At 42.1% G+C, this 21,649-nt stretch overlaps 1 protein-coding gene across 1 annotated transcript in view; it reads left to right on the forward strand.

The window, feature by feature from the left end:
* LOC122540092 (rho guanine nucleotide exchange factor 10-like protein) overlaps positions 1 to 21,649 on the forward strand; it is a 94,250-nt gene that overhangs the window by 54,124 nt on the left and 18,477 nt on the right. The window contains exons 17-20 of the mRNA XM_043675403.1: positions 4,171 to 4,257; positions 4,373 to 4,584; positions 15,522 to 15,676; positions 16,316 to 16,458. Of these exons, the coding sequence (XP_043531338.1) occupies positions 4,171 to 4,257; positions 4,373 to 4,584; positions 15,522 to 15,676; positions 16,316 to 16,458 (597 nt within the window). The remainder of the gene's footprint in view (positions 1 to 4,170; positions 4,258 to 4,372; positions 4,585 to 15,521; positions 15,677 to 16,315; positions 16,459 to 21,649) is intronic.

Below are 21,649 nucleotides of genomic sequence, written 5' to 3' on the forward strand. Positions count from 1 at the left end.
ACCCTTTTCACTTGCTGAACACGGTATCAACATCTTTGGCAGCAAAACATTCTCTGCATGTCACATACAGTGCTGCATGTTGATGTCACTGAAAGTCAAGTTGCAGATTCAGCCCTTTAGTGCTGCTCACAATGGGAAGCAGAAACCACGATTACAATATTTGTGGGCACTATAGCTCATTGACCATGGGTTCAGAACATTTCATGGTCCAGTAACTTATTGTGTACGCTTTATGTAAGAACTATCTCAACTATAAGACATCAGAAACTAACACCAAAGACTGGCCCCTTTGGTCAAGAACTTGAAATCTGGTAATTATCTATAGCTCAGTACTTCAACATGTATCAACCCACCTACGATAACATTATATATTTATATCTCACCGAACAATGGAAACTGGGAGCAAGAGTAGGCCATTCAGTCCTTTAAACCCGTTCCATCTTTCAATATGATTGAGAATGATGCTCTATCTCTGCTGTATTTCTACTTTCTCTCCATACCTCTTTATGCCTTTGCCTTTTAATAGAGTAAAATATTCCACATGAAGAGGTGGGAAGGTGGTTTGCCTCATGGAAAATTTCAAAACTCTTGGTGCTAATTGGAAGACCATACAATAAAGAAATAGCGATCTCCCTCTTCACTTCTCTTTCCCATGCGATTTGTTTGCATTCTGCTCAGTGAGTCATAGTCTTAAAGAGAAAATCTTTCACTATGCGAATGATAGATCGATATGGGAAATAGATAGCTTCACACTTGCTGAGTGGAAACAGATGTCCACACTGTGGTTGCCTTTTTGATGAAGGCTAATGTCCCAAGGCTTTCATTCCACTTTCCTCTTTACAGCTGCTAACATTGTTTTTGTAGAATTAGAGTATTCTGCTTTTGTTTATCTGTGGGGGCAGCATTTGCAATCATATTTCCCACCTGGGTTTGGACCCATTGTTGCTGAATTCCTGCTTTGCTCTTCCAGTAGTCCAGTTCATTTAAGCATGGACCACAGTTCAGTTGTTGAGTATTTGAAGTATTTCTGTGCACTTTGGTAGGGTGTTTATACTGAATCTGCACCATCAAATAATGATGCTCAAAAGGATTGGGGATTTACAAAGCCAAGAAATAATGCATCGGTAAAAAACAGGTTGGATCATTACCACTTGTCAAGTTTTGATGGTTAGTGCTGCCATGCAGATAGATGAAGAGATACAGACCCAAGTGGGATGTAAAAGCAAGTATTAAGAATTCACTTCTCCCAACATGCTTCTACATAATTATGTACCCTCTAAATTGATGTGAACAATTTTGATCTATTTATTTCACAAAGATTTGTTTCTGTGTGAAATCCTGTTTTGCAAATGAATTTTAACTACCTGAGATTTGATGGAAAAGATTATCTACATGTACTTTTCAGGGCTGTAGTTGTAGTCAAGAAGAAAGATGTGGGCAGGTCCTCAGAGATATGTTTCACCAGGAGTCACTGATATAATCAGGAGGAGTGTGAGCTCAGCCTGACCTTTTTGTGTTTGGGAAATGGAGGTTTATGGAGGGTTTCCAGCTGGTACTTTGTTTGAGCTCAGCCAACTCAGCGCAGTCCCAGATCCAGGCTTAGTTCTAAGACTTGTTCAGCTTTAAGCTGAGGATGACCCTGGTGTTGGACTTATCATCTCCAAATTGAGACAGAGTCCAAGCTTGCATGTGTATACCAGTAAAACACCGCAGATGCTGGAGATCTGAAATCAGAACAGAAAGTGCTAGAGAAACTCTGCAGGTCTGAGAACTGTTTTTGAAGGGAGAAAACGTTGACTGAGTTAGTGGTGAGCCTGTGGAATTCACTACCCCAGCAAGCAGTTGAAAGCACTAAGACATGAAGGCTTTCGATACAGGGCTTGGGACTAAAGGGATCAAAAGATATGGTGCAAAGCAGGAACAGGCAAGTGAGTTAGATGATTAGCCATGATCACAATAATCATGGGTATGCTCAAAGCACTGAGTGGCCTACTCCTCCTATTTTTTATGTTTAATATTTCAAGTTCAATATTATCCTTCAGAATGTGTGTATCAGTCAAGTAGTTGGTTGTGAAGAGTGTTTGGAGACCACAGGTTCTAGTCCTCTCAGTGGAGTGTGACTGACAGTTGGATATATAAGTTTTTTTATATAATTATGAGGATAGCATTGAACCAAACTGCAGCTGTCTGGCCTTTGTGTATTGACTGGCAGAAACAAATAATTACAGCTTTTAATCATATTCCAGCAGAAATAACAGTAATTTGCATGAATGACTTCTACCTATGTCCCTCGCTCTTTATTTTAAATGCGAAAATTTTAACCATCTGTCAACTAATATACAGCATTTACTTTCTGAGCATTTTAATCAAATGTAAGGGAAACTGATATTAATAAAACACTCTTATATGTTTGTGTAAGTGTATAATGCAATACAACGCTTTGATTGCCAGTAGATTTCAGAAATTCTTAGTCTCTCTGTGCCAGTTCCTGAATTGATGTCGCAGAAACAATCACTACTAACATTGTACTTTTTTATTTTTGGGTGGAAATGAAAGGAATGCTCATTCAACATGACAGTCACTTCACCAGTTTGTTTCAAAGGAGACAAACTCTGGAAGATTTTTCAAACTGCCACTTGCTGCGCAGTTTATCAGCAGTGATACTTTGAGTATTCCGCCTGCAGAATCTTAGAGTTGGTATGTTAGTCTTATCTTAACTTCTGGATTAGCCACTTCAATTCAAATCTGTCTTTCAATCTCAACAGTCAATTTTGCTTAGATATGGAGAATGCACCATGCTTCCCCAGTAGCGGTTTTTATATCATAGAAAGTGAGTGCAATAGGACTAAGCAGAATTTAGTTTGATGACTGAGGATCTAGGGAACAGCAAGAGTGTATAAAATAGTTTCCTGGACTTTGGACAATTTCGAGGATCTTTGCCCTGACTATTCTAGACATATGCAAAGTGAAAGAACGGAGAGAGAGAGAGAGACAATGCAAGAAACAGCATTGAGATCGCTAAGGCACATGCTGAGTCTGTCTTAGATCACTATGTGTGAAGGAGGATCAACTCCACTTTCTCTCCACAGTTGCTGCCAGACCTACTGAATTAGAACATAGAACATTACAGTACAGTACAGGCCCTTCGGCCCTTGATGTTGTGCAGACCTGTGAAACCAGTCCGAAGCCCATCTATTCTACACTACTCCATTTTTGTCCATATGTCTATCAAATGACCATTTAAATGGCCTTAAAGTTGGCGAGTCCACTACTGTTGCGGGCAGGGTGTTCCACGCCCATACCACACTGAGTAAAGAAACTACCTCTGACATCTGTCCAATATCTATCACCCCTCAATTTAAAGCTATGTCCCCTTGTGCTGTCACTTACCACCCTATCTAACCCTCTGATTATCTTATTTGTCTCAATTAGGTCACCTCTCAATCTTCTCTCCAATGAAATCAGCCTCAAGTCCCTCAGCCTTTCCTCATAAGACCTTCCCTCCATACCAGGCAACACCCTAGTAAATCTCCTCTGAACCCTTTCCCAAACTTCCACATCCTTCTTATAATGCGGTGATCAGAAATGTAAGCAGTACTCCAAGTGCGGCTGCACCAGAATTTTGTACAGCTGCAGCATGACCTCATGGTTCCGAAACTCAATCCCTCTACCAATAAAAGCTAACGTATGCCTCCTTAACAGCCATATCAACCTGGGTAGCAACTTTCAGGAATCTACGTACATGGACACTGAGATCTCTCTGCTCATCCACACTACCAAGCATCTTACCATTAGCCCAGTACTCTGTATTCCTGTTACTCCTTCCAAAGTGAATCACCTCGCACTTTTCTGCATTAAACTCCATTTGCTACCTCTCAGCACAGCTCTGCAGCTAACCTATGTCTTTCTGTAACCTATAACATCCTTTGGCACTATCCACATCTCCAGCTGTTTCTGATTTCCAGCATCCACAGCTCCTGGGTTGTTTTAGTATGATTGTGTTGATGTCCACAGAGGAAGTATATCAGAAAGTGCCTGCTGCAGGGACATCTTCATTTGGAGAATGAAGATTATTTTGCTCAACAGTTGGGGCTTAGCACATGGTACACAGCAGGTAAAAGGAGAACAGGAGCATTTATTAACCACTCCAATATGTTCCTCTCCCTGCAGCCTGCAGCAGCTCTTCACACTCCAGTGCAATCATCCTTACTTGGGATCTCCATTGCCAGTACGTGTCTGGCACAGGGATACCTTTGGGTAAGCCATCCTGACACTGGCAGGGAACTGCTAATGATAAGAGTTATGGTCTCCTTTTAGACAGCTGAACAAAACTTAACGTTTGTTTCTTTTCCTTCCATGTGCCCTTTCACAGATTGGCAGTGGGCGAGAACAGGGGCTGGGGCAGGTCGATCTCTTCTCCTTGAACAGATCTGCTCCCAAGCACGTCAAGTCCTTCCAGGTTAGCTCCTGGGTCTTGTGCATGGAGTATATCCCCCTAACGGTCCGAGAGGAAGACGATGGCGATTGTCCGATGGACAAACCAGGAGACAGCCCAATTATTGTTATGGGACTTCAAGATGGCAGGTGGGCATTCATTTTGTATTAACTTGCTCTCCAGAGTTGCCAGTTCTTCAAGTTCCTTCCATTAACATTTTGCTGATCAGTACATTTTGTGTCACCAGTAGCTAATACCACTTCCTCCATGAGGGGAGAGGGGGAACAAAATGCTTTTAGCCTAGAGGCATATCTTGGGCCATTCTACCTTGTTCCACATCCAGTGTGTCACTTTGAAATGAAACCATATTTATGATGTAGGTAAGCAAGGCAGCTAATTTGTATTCAACAGGTTGTATGAGAATGAAATGAATAATCAGTTAATGGACGGCATTTAGTCAGTGCTTGCCTTTTCCCTTTTGAGTCCTGCACAGGATCTTTTCTCATCCAGCTGATGTTTGTAGGAAGATTTGAGCTTTGCTTTCTTGATCTCCCTTCCCTCTCCATGCATGAGCCAGTGCAGTACCCCCTCAGTATTTCAAGGGAATGTCAGCCTTGATTGTGATATTCAAGTCCCTGCAGTGCGACATGAGCCAACAGCCTTCTGACTCTGTGATATCCCTGTACCCACAGCTCTCTTATACTGCTTTCTCAGTTGGCTGAGGAACAACTTTACCAAGTTCAACTAAATGAACTGGATAAATAAAGGTGATTCATTTAATTGTTGCTTCAATGTCACTGGTGTTTCATGCAATCAATGGTACGGTCTAAGTGAGGCACAGTACTAGCAGATTGTAACAGGTGGTTCTGTAACATAAGGGCCCCTTGTGATCACGGTTCACAAAAGAGGATAATAAATATATTATTTCTTTTGTAATTGTGCAGTTTTTGTTCAAAATTCTTTGTAATATTACCCATGTTTCTTTTGAACACCAAAGTGCTGGATATGTTCTCTATATGGGTCCAAAGGGGTTCATTGAGTGCACTCAGGGAATCAAGAGTTATGGAAAAGTGAGTATGAGGAACGTTGTGTCAGCCGTGATCCTATTGAATGGCGGAACAGCCTTGAGGGGCTGAATGGCCTACTCCTGTTCCTAATTCTTATGGTCTTAATGTCATTGAGCTTTAGTCAAAGTAAAGAAAGAACTTGTGGGTGACAGACCTGAGGCTACTAATAATGTAGATCAGGTAGTCTGCAAATTTATGCTGTGTTATTAAGCTTCATATTGCATACTGTGCAAAGACTTCCAGTTTTGCAAATGTAACATTGTATTCCTCGCTCTGTTCAATCACTCAATGATCTTTTGTATGTTATGACCCTGCCTGTACTGCATGCAAAATGCAACTTTTCACTGTACCCTGGTACTTGTGACAATAATACATCAAATCAAATGAAAAGTTAGATCAGAGCAGCAGATATGCCAATCCATACTAGATCACTTCAGGGATGAAGGAGCCCACATACAGCACTCAGTCTCTCAGCATCTGTGGAAAGAGGAGCTGAGTGAACATTCTCTGAGTTGAACATCTCAGCCGAATCTGACAACACCTTCTGCAGATAAGCATTTCCATCACTTTCAGTTTTATTTCAGCTTTCCAGTTTTTCCTTGATATTTTGCTTTCTTTTTTGAATGGTTTGAGCAGGTTATTTTGAAAAAGCAAGCAAAAGAATTTAATCAGAAACATGTTGTTAACCTTCCACAACAAAATTTCAAAGCTTCCGCACCTTGGGACTTCCGTGATCTGCTTAGTTTTTTATCCTGCATCTACTTTACAATGTTGAATGCACTCACTGTGATCTAATCCTGTTACTTGTTTTTTTTTTCTTTCTTGATAACGCTCATACTTTGCAAATATTATTTCTGTTTGTGTGGAAACTCTTAAAAAAGAGCAAAACATAGGCACTGATTTACTGTGAGATTATGATGTTCGATATGGGAAATGGCGACTTCTCTGTCAAGATTGAAGAAAATAATTAGGTTAGTCTGAACGGGAGGGCATTACTGTCACCCTACAGACATCTAGAAGTAAGGCCAAAAACTGTGGACACTGAAAATCTGAAACAAAAATAGAAATTGCTGGAGAAACTCAGCAGGTCAGGCAGCATGTGTGGACAGAGAGCAGAATTATTATTTCAAATTTGGGGACTCCTCTGAGCTCACTCAACTTGCGATGTTAACTCTGCTTTCTCTGCACAGTTGCTGCCTGACCTGCTGAGTTTCTCGAGCAATTTGTTTCACTCATCCAGAAGTGATTGATACTCATTGAGGAAGAGTTTCAACCAACAACGCTGATGTAATCAGCATGAAATTCTCAGAGAGAATGTTTAAAAGTAACTTCTGTTGCAGAGGGGGTGTTGGTATTGGCAAAGGCAGAAAGTTGAACTGCAGCTTGTAGGGCTGTGTACGGTGAATCAGAGTCTTGACCAGGAATGGATGGTTTGAGTGAGTTGTAAGGATCAGCTGGATAGGCTGGGACTTTTTTTTACTGGAGCGTAGGTGGCCTTATGGCAGTTTATAGAATCATGAGGCATATAGATAAGGTAAATAACAAAGTTTTTTTCCCCCAAGGGCATGGGAGTTCAAAACTGGGAGGGGGGAGGTTTACAAGGACGTGAAGGAAAGCGTGTTCACATGGTTTGTGTGTAGAATGAATAGCCTGCGGAAGTGGTAGATGCAGGTACAGTTAAAACATTTAAAAGGATGTTTGGACAGGTACATGAATAGGAGAGGTTTAGAAGGGCATGTGCCTAACTCAGGCAAATGGGACTAGTTTAGTTTGGGAAACTTGGTCAGCATGGACGAGTTGGACTGAAGGGTCTGAATCCATGCTGTATGACTCTGTTTCCAAGCAATGTAAAGTGAGTGCTAAAATGATATGAGTCAATTTTTCAACACAACTGAGTGAATGTAATACTAATTTTGAACAGAAGGGGTCAGTCAAGTTTTGTTCTCTTGTCAACTGTGAAGAGAGGCTCTTTGTCTCCCCCAGTAGTTGCCCAAAATCTTAATGTGGTTTAAATATTCAAAATAATTTTCAATTTTGTTAACTATAAACTCCTGCTACTGAATATAAAATTTTAAAATATTGATTTCACCTGAACTTCCAAAAAGCATACGCTGACGTGCCATATAATAGTACCATAAAATGGATGTGCCAGCAAAGTTACAGTCCATGGATTGAACAGGGGATTAGCAGCATGGATATCCCATTGGCTAGCTGACTGGAAACTGAGTGGTACTGTAGTGCATGATAGTTTAGTGGATAGGCGGGTGATATATAAAGTGGATTTCTCCAGGATTTGATACTTGAATTGTTGCTTTTCTTAATCTATGTTAATAACCTAGCCTTGTACAAGGAATGGTATCAAAATGCACTGAAGGCACAAACGTGGAAGACTGTTGAAATATAAGGAAACTAGTGATGGATATCAAGAAGATGGATGTAGGCAGATTAGTGGAATGTAAAAGTAAGGTCTCCATCGACCTACCTGACTATAGGACTGCTCTCTCATTAGACACCCAGGGCTGGTTTTACTCTGCAGTGCCAAGCAGCTGTCCAGCCAACTGAGCTAAATTGACCTCTCTCTTACTGCTAGTGGAATGAACAAGCACATGGCAGATTAATTTATAGTGTTATGGAAACAGACCCTTGAGTCCAACTCGTCAATGCCCAGCAGGTTTCCCAAACTAAACTAGCTCCATTTGCCTGCATTTGGCCCATATCCCTCTAAACCTCTCCTATCCATGTACCTGTCCAAATATCATTTAAATGGTGTAACTATACCTGAATTTACCACTTCTTCAGGCAGTTCGTTCCACATACGAACCACCCTTTGTTTGAAGATGTTGCCCCTCAAGTACCTTTTAAATCTTTCCCCTTAAATTACACACTCAAGTTTATTATAGAGAAGAGTGAAGTGATATATTTTGGTAGAAACAGCAAAGAAATTGAATAATTTCCTCCTTAGTAAAAGGAGGGAAGGCAGAAGCCAAAGGACTGGGCTGGAGGTTTGGGATCCTAGATTTTATAAACAGTAGCTTATGTTACAAAAAACAAGACACTGTAGTGAATGTTTTTTTTTTCAAAACACTGATTTGGCCTCAACTGGAATGTTGTCTCCACTTCTGGACACCACATTTTAGGAAAAATGTGAAGGCACCGGAGTGGGTACAAAGAGGATTTAAAATATTTATTGGTGGTTGAGAACTTTCAGTTTCATTGATACATTGGCAAAGCTGAGGCTGTCATCTTTTTAGAGAAGATGAGCAGAAACTTGATAGAAATGGTCAAAATCACGAAGGGTCTTAGCAGAGTAGATCTTGAGAAACATTTCCAATGGCGAAAAAGGAGATACCAGAGGAGAAGGACTTATTCAGTTGATCATATCAAGAGCTGGCACAAAGGCTGCGATTTGGCTTGTCCTCTGTGTTACAACTGTTCTGTGGTTGTACTATTAATTCAGAGCAATTTTTCTTATCAGAGTAATAGTTGAACGCTGGCTGTGGCTCAATGGCTGACCCACTTGCTTCTGAGTCAGAAGGTTTTAGGTTCAAGTCACTCTGCATGAAATTTAGACTGAGAGTCACTGCAGTACTGTGGAAGTGCTGTATTGTCTGAGGTGCATAGAAGATGATCAAACACAGACTCTGCTTCCTCGGCTAAATGTAAAAATCCTACAGCACTATTTCCAAGAAGTGCAGGGTGTCCTCGCCAGTATTTATCCCGAAGCAACATGTGATAACCTAATTTAAAAAAAAAAATAAATCCAATTCTTATCTCTAGCATTTGTGGGAGATTTCTATGTGCAAATTAGTTGCCATATTTCCCATGATATAACAGTGAGGGAAGTAGAGATGTGCTCAGTTTAGTGAAATGCTGGCATGTTGTAAGAGGGTGAGAGGTGCTAGAAGATCTTTTTTGTCTTTCTGTTCAGTTTGCATGATTTTGTTTCACTCCCTATTTACTACAGAATCATCCCATTTACTACACTTGTTTTGAAAATACCAGTAACTTTCTTATAACTCAACCTGGCTCCTTTTGAAATGGCTGAACTTGGCCAATCTTTTGGGCAGGCTCTTGAACTGTAAGGGGGCACCTCAATAAAACCCAAGTTACACTTTAACTTGCTATTTTGTAGAGAGAGTCAGTATTTGTGTTAGCTTTTATTGGTAGAGGGATTGAGGTTTGGAGCCATGAGGTCATGAGGCTGTACAAAACTCTGATGCGGCCATACTTGATGTGTTGCATACAATTCTGGTTGCCGCATTATAGGAAGGATGTGGAAGCGTTAGAAAAGGGTACCCAGGAGATTTACCAGGATGTTGGCTCGTATGGAGGGAAGGTCTTATCAGGAAAGGCTGAGGGACTTGAGGCTGTTTTCATTAGAGAAGGTTAAGAGGTGACTTAATAGAGACATTCAAGATAATCAGGGGATTAAATAGGGTGGACAGGGACAGCCTTTTTCCTTGGATGGTGATGGCTAGCACAAGGGGACAAAGCTTTAAATTGAGGGCTGATAGATATAGGATAGATGTCAGAGGGAGGTTCTTTGTTCAGAGAGTAGAAAGGTCGTGGAACACCTTCCATGCAACATAGTAGACCCGCTAACATTAACGGCATTTAAATGGTCATTGGATAAACATATGGATAATAATGGAATAGTGTAGGTTAGATGGACTTCAGATTGATTTCACAGGTTGGCACAATGTCGAGGGCTGAAGGGCCTGTACTGCACTATTATGTTCCACGTATCTCACAGGAATGTTGCCAATCAAAGGTTAACACCAGGCCATGGGAGGTATTAGGGTAACTGGCCAAAATCATGCACAAAGGAATAGATTGTAAGGATCAGCATCCAAGAAGGGAAGAAAATGATGGAGTGGTTCAGGGTGGAATTTCAGTGCTTGGGGCCCAGGGAGCTGAAGACCAAGGTTGGAGTAAAGGAAACCAAACATGTACAATAAAAAAAAACCCCTGAGTTGGAGGAGCACAGAGATCTTGGTTGGTTGAGAGGAACCAGAGTCGGTTATAAAATTGGGGAGGGATTTGAACACAAGTTTGAGAATGTTAAATATGAGGGATTATAAGAGTGAGCATGATGCAGGTGAGTACATATATGGTGGACAAGATTTGAGATGCAGGTGACCAACACTACATATTCACAGTTTAAGCAAATGCCCATTGCTTATATTGTTAGACTGTCAGTGTTGCCCAACTCCCTGAGAAGTGGGCTATCACTATTGACCTTGGTTCTCAATGCTCTGAAAGGGTCCTACATTGGAGCTCCCATTTTCAGGACGATGGGTGTTATGATACCGGCTGATGTTACTACTAGACAAGTCTGATCCCAGAATGAAATCTGGCTCACTAGATCATAATTTGTTCTTTTTTTTAATTGAAACTGGTGGCCTTTCTTGCTAGACTACAGATTCTGTTTTAACAATAAAACCGGCTTGAGGAAAGGAAGATAAATACATTGAAATCTTTTAGAATGTGTTAAATGTTTTAAAGACCCAATGAAACAAAATCCCATCTAATATCAATTTATTGTTAATCAAAATCCAGAAAAGTTGTCTTGCCCTATTGAATGTGTGGGCTTGTGTTTCCTGTTTTGACTTCCATTCCAATTCTATGAAATCTTTTCCTTCATATTCACATAACTGAGATTTTTGACTTTATCAGCTTTGAATAATAAATGCAGATTTATAACCAAACAGTCCCGGTCTTGAAACTACACCCTTTCATTCAGCTAATTATTTCCTCAACTGTTCTGAACTAACTTCTTATTCTGGGAGAAACTATTTTTGGATCAAACTGTAGCCACATCATTTCTGAACTAAATGCAGAAGCTTTTATCTAAATTAAAAGAGAAACTGTTTGTGTTAGCTTTAGTTAAGCTAACGGTTTAATATGTTTTTTTTCTTCTCCTGTCATAAAGCCCTACTATGTAAGCAAGCTTCCATTAACATCCCAGGAGGTTTTCAAGCATCTGCTCTGTGATCCATAAAAACAGTTACAAAATGATTAACCTAGTTAACTATTAATTATCTCACACACAAATATACAAAACTAGCTACAAGTTTAAAATCCAACTCTTAAAAATATAAATTAATATGTATAAATGTCACACCTTTCATCACACAGACTTAACGTGGCTATGTCTGTTTGCTTATAGTGGACTTAAAAATTCCTGGCACTATATTTCGGAGAAGAACCGGGGAGCTGTTTGTGTCCTGAGCAATATTTATTTCTCAGCCAGTTTGAGGGACTTTGCTGTGTGTAACTTAACTGCTAGTTTTATATTACAACATAGAATCCTTACAATGTGGGAACAGGCCAATCAGCCCATCAAGACCACTGACTCTCCGAAAAGCACCCCACCCAGACCCATCGCCCTACCCTATCCCTGTAACCTTGTACTTCCCACGGCTAATCCAGGTAGACTGCACGTCCCTGGACACTATAGGCACTTTGGCATGGCCAGTCCACTAATCTGCACATCTTTGGACTATGGGAGGTGACCAGAGCACCTAGAGGAAGCCCATGCAGACACTCGGAGAATGTGCAAACTCCACACGTACAAGTTGCCTGAGGGTGGAATCGAGCCAGGGTCCTTGGTGCTGTGAGGCAGCAGTGCTATCCACTGAGCCACCGTGCCACCCCAAAAATATTAATTGACAATAAATGTGTTTTGGACATTAAGATTGTGAAAGAAGTACATACATGTAAATTATTTATTTCTTCTGTTTTACCTGATGCACATGAATGTTCATTCTTCAGCAGAAAGATTAGAGAGTAATGAGCAGATGGTGCATACTCTTGGCTCCATATTAATGTCTTCGGGGAGATCCTAAGATCCATGTTCCCCGTGGAAATTAGCTGATTTTTATTCTTGATCAGTGTTTGGATCACGCTGTATATAATGGATCACTGTAAAGCACGGTGCACTTAGATTCAGGTTAGGTTTGTGAAACAACTGACAGCTGTTTACTCTTAAGTAATCCCCTTATTCGGGGAAACGAGCAGCAGCTATATGTCTGGCTGCAGAGAAAATGTGTTCCACCTATTCTTAATTCTGCAGTGACACAGTGCAGTACTGAGGGTGTGCTGTACTGTCAGATGTGCCATCAAACTGTTGGGAAATGGTAGGACCCTGGGCAGATGGGATTTGAACCAGAACTTGGGCCTCTTCCTTCAGAGATAGAGACACGAAAACTGCACCACAAGGCCGGAGCTAATTACCTGAAGCAAAATGATTTGTGGTGCTATTAAGGCAGGGGGAGTGGAACTAGTTTCATTGCTCCTGCGGAGAACCAATACAGACTTGGATGGGTCAAATAGCTGCCTCACGAGCTGGAACTGTTGTGATTTTATTCCGGACTGATTGGCTGGTCAATATCAGGTCCACTGATGAAAACAGTAATATGATGACGCATGAACATTATAGAAGCAAAAACTGTTTTTTTCCCATGAATTCCTCTGCATCCTATAGAGGTACAATATGATGATGTTTTTAGACTAATGAACTGGGGTAAACAGTAACACACTCTGCCTCCTCTCTGGCCCATTGCCCAGACAATGTTGAGTGTTGACAGACTGCGTTCAGCTGTTGCTGAAACAGGTGATGTGAGGACTGCGCAATCAAACCAAACACAAATTGCTGGAAATACATAGGAGGATGGTAAAATAGAACATAGAACATTACAGTGCAGTACAGGCCCTTCGGCCCTCGATGTTGTGCCAACCTGTGAAATTAATCTGATGCCCATCTAACCTACACCGTTCCATTATTATCCATATGTATGTCCAATGCCCATTTAAATGCCCTTAATGTTGGCAAGTCTACTACTGTTTCAGGCAGGCCATTCCATGCCCCTACTACTCTGAGTAAAGAAACTACCCCTGATATCTGTCCTATATTTATCACCCCTCAATTTAAAGCTATGTCCCCTCATGTTAGCCTTCACCATCCAAGGAAAAAGGTACTCACTGTCCACCCTATCTAACTCTGTGATTATCTTATACGTCTTGATTAAGTCACCTCTGAACAGTCTTCTCTCCAATGAAAACAGCCTCAGTTCCCTCAGCCTTTCCTTGTGAGACCTTCCCTCCACACCAGGCAACATCCTAGTGTATCTCCTCTCAACCCTTTCCAAAGCTTCCATATCCTTCCTATAATGCGGGGACCAGAACTGTATGCAATACTCCAGGTGCGGCCTTACCAGTCTTGTGTACAGCTGAAGCATGACCTTGTGGCTCTGAAACTCAATCCCCTACCAATAAACGCCAACACACCAAATGCCTTTTTAACAACCCTAAAATGCAAGAAAATATTTAAAGTTAAGCACCTTCATGAAGCTAACACAAGAAAGTTAACCTCTTGCGTGCACAGAAGTTTCTTAGCATTTTGTCCTTTACATTCAGATTCCCAGCAATCCCTCCCTGGCTGCATTGGGGGTGAACTTACCTCTCCCCCGCCACGGACTTTAGTTCAGGAAGGCAGCTGTGATGATGCTGTCACTTTAAAAAGGTTATTTTGTCCTTGGGTTTTTATTTGAAGAGGTGGCGAGGGGTCTAGTTTAACAATGGAAGGGAAGAGACCAGCTCTCCCATTTCAGGTTTTTTTCTAGTTTGCTTTAGCCTGTAGCAGCCACAAGATGTTGGAGTCCAGAAGAGTTGCAAACTTCAGTAAAGTATTCCTCTTGACTTGCTCTGAAATCTCCCTCTGAATGTTGTTCCCTCCTGCCTGTAAGAATCTGTGTTTGAATTTATCTTTTTGCCAAAGGATGTGTTTATGGGATGTTACTGTACTGGAACAGTAATTTGGTGAAGTTATTCTAAATTCGGCTTTCTTTTGTTTGTGTTTCAACTGGAATGTTCAAATAAATTTTGTTTTGCTAAAAGTTGAGTGGTTTGACCAGCTGCATCACTCCTGGAATATCCACTCTCACCTGCCTTTAAAATAAGAAATAGTGGAAGTCCAGGCTACCTCCTTTAAAATGTTTTGAGTGGGTCTGGCCTGGTCCGTTACACAGCTCACTACCACCTCCAGCAGGTCATTTCAGAATGGGTGACAAATGTCAGCAAGAACATGTCTGTGAAGCAATTAAAATGAGATCTTAAAATTTCCCAAGGGCAGGTATAGATTTTAAGTGAGCCTCTGAGGTGCTAATTTGGTCAAAGTGTACAGTAGGTGCTGTTGGTGGACATGTTTTGTTGAAAGTAAATGTGTCGACAAAACAGACCTTCCGATTGTCTGTGAGCCCGGGGCTACTTTTTACAATGGGGACCTCAAACCAAACAGTGTATACCTTAATGTTACATACTGAGAGTAAAGTCATCAGTCTGACAGCCCCTTATTTATGAAGTGCATTTCTTAATCGATATTGAATATATCCTGTGCAAAGTGAAGAAAGATTCAGAGTTGAATTTAATTCCAGTTGGACAGAATATGTTTTGTTTTCTTCACCTCTTCTACTCCTCTTGTAAAGGCTCTGACTCCTTTACTGAAAAAATAGTTTCACAGGCAGCAGTTAAAAGCATATGAACTAAGAGCAGGCATAGCTCATTCAGCCCATCAAGCCCTCTCTGCCATTCAATAAAGTCATGGCTGCTCAGATTGTGGTATCAACCCCACTCTCCTCCTCGCCCTGTTCCCTTTCCACTCACTTGTCAGTGAGAATCTGCCTTTAAGTATATTCAGTGACACTGCCTTCACGGCTTTCTGGGGGAACAAGTTCCTCCAACTCTGTATCCTCTGAGTAACCAGAGATATGATCCTGTATAAACATTTTGGGTGTGTGGATGGGTAGGAAAAGTGATGGGATGGTTTGCGAGAGAGTAATAACAGATCCACGATCTGGAGCAAGGGGTTGGAGAATGTGATTTTTTTAGATGGCAACAATTGTCCCCAATGTTAGCACAGAAATACGCTTGATTCTTTGTGCGTGAGAGATGTAGTTTGGGATCTAATTTTGATTTAATCCTGAGCAGAATCCAGACAACTAATCTATCTTTTGTTTCAGTATTGTGGGATATGCGAGTGTCGACATGGCAACCCAGCATCTTTTTATATTTAAAAGCCCCAGAGAGGTGCCTGTTGTGTGCCTGAAGCATTTGCTGAATATTTTGTTCGCCGGCCTGCAGGATGGGACCGTCACAATATACACCAGGACAAACGGTGAGTGAGCGGCAAAATGTTGGGTATGTGGCGTGACTTCCTCCGCCCGGCTCCTGACCTCCAGCTGTAAAGTGGAACAGTAGCTTTCTCCAGATTACTGGTGCAGCTCTCATTGAGCCCTTGGGTATCATCGAGGGGTGGGTTTTGTAAAACAGATTCAGCATCCTGAGCAAGAACTATACTGTAGGGTTTCAACCTTGTCTCCCCAATCGCTTGGGCATGTCTTACTCAAAGTTTCTGTTTGAGAGTGTGCTGCTGGTCAAGCACAGCTGGTCAGGCAGCATCCGAGGAGCAGGAGAATCGAAACAGAATCAAAAGTTCTTGGGCTAGAAGTTATGGTCTCCATTAAAATGGATGAAGTCATCGCTGTGTGCAGATAGTTACTGGCATGGAACAATCTTGGAACAAAAGTGAACCCCCTCTCTCCCTTACTCCATGTGATTAATCTCTATCAGAGATTGTGTTGGGTGATAAGTGGGTGCCTTTGATGGTTGTGGGTGTTTGAGCTCAACTGCACCTGTTGGCCACCACATTGATTTACTGCTGGAGTGATACCCAGTGGTGTCTGTATGTGATTGTGATCAGGGGATCTCGTTTTGCTCTAACTCGTTCAATCTTTTTCTCCTCACTTTTTTCCAGATGGGAAATGGGAATGGGACACTCCCCACTTGGTAAAAATTGGTTCCGCTTCAGTTGAAACTCTGCTGGCAGTGGATGAGACGGTGTGGGCTAGCTGTCGGAACAAGGTCACCTTGATCAATGTTCCTTGCTTCACTACAAGGGTATGTACGCTGATATGACTGACAGCAGATGCTCCTTCCCTGAGCATTCTGATTTCATGGGCAGCCTTTTTATCAAGTTAATGAGGTCAGATTCTTCCTTTCTGCTGCAGCGAGTCGATCTTGAATCTGACACATTGAGGAACATTGTAAAGAAAATTGGTTAACTCTCTGCTTCCCCCCTCCCATTTCTGGATACTTCAATGTGAAAATTCTTGAAAAAAGAATATATTAACAACATATTGAGAAAGTGTATTTCTCTCTCTCAGATAGCAGTGCCCAAACTGGGTACCATAAACCGAGAGTTCCTCAATACACCAGCACTGCAGGTGTACCTATACCACATGGACTACAGCAGTTCATGATGGAGGTTCACCAACACCCTCTCAAGGGACATTAGGGATGAGCAATAAATGCTAACTCAGCCAGTAGTGTCCACATCCATAAATGGATGCATTTAAAAAATATTCCTGTAACAAACAAAGATAGTTGGAAAGGATTCAAAAGAGATTTACCAGGATGTTGCAGTATATGGAAAGTTAGAATTTTTTTATTAGGTTACATTCCTTACAGTATGGAAAAAAGCCCTTCGGCCCAACTGTCCACACCGACCCTCTGAAGAGTAACTCACCCAGACCCATTCCCCCTAACTGATGCACCTAATTCTATGGGCAATTTTAGCGTGACCAATTCACCTGACCTGTACATCTTTGGACTGTGGGAGGCAACCAGAGCACCCGGAGGAAACCCACGCAGACACGGGGAGAATGTGCAAACTCCACACAGACAGTCGCCTGAGGCTGGAATCAAACCCGGGTCCCTGGTGCTGTGAGGCAACAGTGCTAACCACTGAGTCACCGTGAAGACTGGGATGTTTCTCACTGGAGCATGGGAGGTTGAGAGGCAATCTTCTAGAGGTTTATAAAATCATGAGGGACGTACATATAGTTAATGATAGATGTCTTTTCCCGAGATGGGGGATTTCAAAACCAGGGGGCATATTTTTAAGATAAAAAGAGAAAGATTTTAAGAAGACATGATGGCAATTTTGTTTTACAAAGGGCAGTTTAAGTGTGGAATGGAGGAGATGATGAACTTCCTCAGGAAGTGATGATGTGGGCACAGTTACAATGCTTAAAGTTACTTGGGTAAGTACATGAATAGGAATGGTTTAGAAGGATATGGGCCAGGGACAGGCAGGTGGGACTAGCTTAGTTTGGGATTGTGTTTGACATGGACTGGAGGGCTTGTTTCCACGCTGTATGATTCTTTAATTCTATAATCTTGGGAAAAACACACATCCTGTTTGCTTTCTGAGATTTGTAATATGGGCAACAATATGGCAATGAGAAAGAAAAATGGGAATTCTTTGCAGTGTTACTATGGCTATGCCTTTGTGTTTTTCACTGTACGTGTTTGTCCTGTGTTCACTGACCATGCAGTGGCGCGGTGCACAGTTGTTTATCAGGATGGGATTTCCTGCAAGGCATGGGTCAGGAGGTGATGATTGTAATTTGCACAATCTGTTTTCTCTGCAGGTGAAATGAAAGTAGTTCAGTGAAAACTACATCTGGTAGATTTTTAGCTTGTCATTCTTGGGATGAGAATATCCTGGGCAAGGCTAATATTTATTAACCAACTGAACAGCTTGTTAGGAGAAAGTGAGGACTGCAGGTGTTGGAGATCAGAGTCGGAAAGTTGTCGTATGGGAAAAGCGCAGCCGGTCAGGCAGCATCTGAGGAGCAGGAGAGTCGACATTGCAAGCACGAGCTCTTCATCAGGAAGCAGTTTGCTAGGCTGTTTCAGAGGGAGTTAAAGGTTAACTGCAGTGCTAAGGATCTGGAGTCATGGAGTCATAGTCATAGAGATGTACAGCACGGAAACAGACCCTTTGGTCCAACAAGTCCATGCCAATCAGATATCCCAACCTAATCTAGTCCCTTTTGCCAGCACATGGCCCATATCCCTCCAAACCCTTCCTATTCATATACCCATCCAGATGCCTTTTAAGTGTTGCAATTGTACCAGCCTCCTCCACTTCCTCTGGCAGCTCATTCCATACACGCAGCACCTTCTGCGTGAAAAAGCTGTCCCTTAGGTCCCTTTTATATCTTTCCCCTCTCACCCTTAAAGCCATGCCCTCTAGTTCTGGACTCCCAGACGCCAGGGAAAAGACTTTGTCTATTTATCCTATCCATGCCCGTNAACTCCTGTACTCAATACTCTGACCAATAAAGGAAAGCATACCAAACGCCGCCTTCATTATCATACCTACCTGCAACTCCACTTTCAAGAAGCTATGAACCTGCACTCCAAGGTCTCTTTGTTTAGCAACACTCCCCACAACCTTACCATTACGTGCATAAATCCTGCTAAGGTTTGCTTTCCCAAAATGCAGCACCTCACATTTATCTGAAGTAAACTCCATCTGCCGCACTCAGCCCATTGGCCAATCTGGTCAAGATCCCGTTGTAATCTGAGGTAACCTTCTTTGTGTCCACTACACCTTCAATTTTGGTGTCAAACTTACTAACTGTACCTGCTATGTTCACATCCAAATCATTTATATAAATGACGAAAAACAATGGGCCCAGCACTGATCCTTCTGGCTCTTCACTGGTCACAGGCCTGCAGTCAGAAAATCAACCCTGCACTACCACCCTCTGTCTTCTACCTTTTGAGCCAGTTCTGTATCCAAATGGCTAGTTTGCCCAATACTCCATGAGATCTAACCTTGCTAACCAGTCTCCCATGGGGAACCTTGATGAACACCTTACTGAAGTCCATATAGTTCACGTCCATCTCTCTGCCTTCATCAATCCTGAGTTTTTTGAAAAAGTAACAATCATGTTTGTGAACCATGATTTCCCACGCACAAAGCCATGTTGATTATCCCTAACCAGTCCTTGCCTTTCCAAATGCATGTAAATCCTGTCCCCCAGAATTCCCTCCAACAATTTGCCCACCATCGACATCAAGCTCACTGGTCTATAGTTCCCTGGCTTGTCCTTACCACCTTTCTTAAACAGTGGCACCACTTCAGCCAACCTCCAATCTTCTGGCACCTCACTTGTGACTATCAATGATACAAATATTTCAGCAAGGGGCTCATCAATCATTTCCCTAGCTTCCCACAGAGTTCTAGGGTACACCCGATCAGGTCCTGGCGATTTATCATCCTCATATGCGTTTCAAGGCATCCAGCACTTCCTCCTCTGTAATATGGACATTTTTCAAGATGTCACCATCTATTTCCCCATATTCTATATTTTCTATGTCCTTTCCCACAGTAAACACTGATGCAAAATGTTCACTTAGTATCTCTCCCATCTCTAGGGGCTCCATACAAAGGCTGTCTTGCTGATCTTTGAGGGGCCCCATTCGCTCACTCGATACCCCTTTGTCCTTAATGTATTTGTAAAAACCCTTTGGATTCTCCTTAACCCTATTTGCCAAAGCTATCTCATGTTCCCATTTTGCCCTTCTGATTTTTTCTCTTTAAGGCCTAATGCCTTTGTACTCTTCTAAGGATTCACTCGATCTATCCTGTCTGTACCTGACATATACTTCCTTCTTTTTCTTAACCAAACCCTCAATTTCCCTAGTCATCCAGCATTCCCTATACCTACCAGCCTTTCCTTTCACCCTAAGAGAAGTATACTGTCTCTGGACTCTCATTATCTCATTTCTGAAGGCTTCCCATTTTCCAGCCAACCCTTTACCTGCGAACATCTGCCCCGAGCCAGCTTTTGAAAGTTCTTGCCTAAACCGTCAAAATTAGCTTTCCTCCAATTTAACTTCAACTTTTAGATCTGGTCTATCCTTTTCCATCACTATTTTAAAACTAATAGAATTATGGTTGCTGGCCCCAAAGTGCTCCCCCACTGACACCTCAGTCACCTGCCCTGCCTTATTTCCCAAGAGTAGGTCAAGTTTTGCACCTTCTCTAGTAGATACATCCACATAGTGATTCCGAAAACTTTCTTGTACACTCTTAACAAATTCCTCTCCATCTAAACCCTTAACACTATGGCAGTCCCAGTCTATGTTTGGAAAGTTAAAATCCCCCACTATAACCACCCTATTATTCTTACAGCTAACTGAAATCTCCTTACAAATTTGTTTCTCAATTTCTCGCTGACTATTTTGGGCTCTATAATACAATCCTAATAAGGTGATCATCCCTTTCTTATTTCTCAGTTCCACCCAAATAACTTCCCTGGATGTATTTCTGGGAATATCCTCCCTCAGCACAGCTGTAATGCTATCCCTTATCAAATATGCCGCTTCTCCCCCATTCTTGCCTCCCTTTCTATCCTTCCTGTAGCATTTTCCCTTACTATCCTTCCTGTAACATTTGTATCCTGGAACATTAAGCTGCCTGTCCATCCCTGAGCCACATTTGTGTAATTGCTATAATATCCCAGTCCCGTGTTCCCAACCATGCCCTGAGTTCATCTGCCTTCCCTGTTAGGCCTCTTGCATTGAAATAAATTCAGTTTAATTCATCAGTCCTACCTTGTTCTCTGCTTTGTCCCTGCCTGCCCTGATTGATCTCTTTCCCAGTATCTCCCTGGGTTCCACTCCCTTTACTGTTTAAATCCTCCCGAGCATCTCTTCCAAATCTCTCTGCCAGTACATGAATCCCCTTCGAATTCAGGTGCAATCCATCCTTATTGTACAAGTCACTTCTACCCCAGAAGAGATTGCATTGATCCAAAAATGTGAATCCTTCTCCCATACACCAGCTCTTCAGCCATGCTCTATCCTCCTGTTCCTACCCTCACTAGCTCGTAGCACAGGGAGTAATCCAGATATTACTACCCTCAAGAACGTCCTTTTTAAATTCCTGCCTAACTTCCTATATTCTCCCTTCAGAATCTCATCCTTTTCCCTTCCTGTGTCTTTGGTACCAATGTGTGTAATGATCTCCTGCTGGTCCCTCTCCCCCATGAAAATATTCTGCACCCTCCCTGAGACAGCCTTGATCCTGGCACCAGGGAAGCAACACGCCATTCTGATTTTTCTGGCCGCAGAACCATCTGTCTGTGCCCCTGACTAAGGAGTCCCGTAACGCAATCAATCACTTGGAACCGGATGTACCCTTCATTACATTCGAGCCAGTCTTGATACCAGAAACTTGGCTGTTCATGTTACATTCCAAAAAAAAAGTCCATCACCCCGTACATTTTCC

Source organism: Chiloscyllium plagiosum, chromosome 34 (assembly GCF_004010195.1).
Source record: "Chiloscyllium plagiosum isolate BGI_BamShark_2017 chromosome 34, ASM401019v2, whole genome shotgun sequence".
NCBI lineage: Eukaryota > Metazoa > Chordata > Chondrichthyes > Orectolobiformes > Hemiscylliidae > Chiloscyllium > Chiloscyllium plagiosum.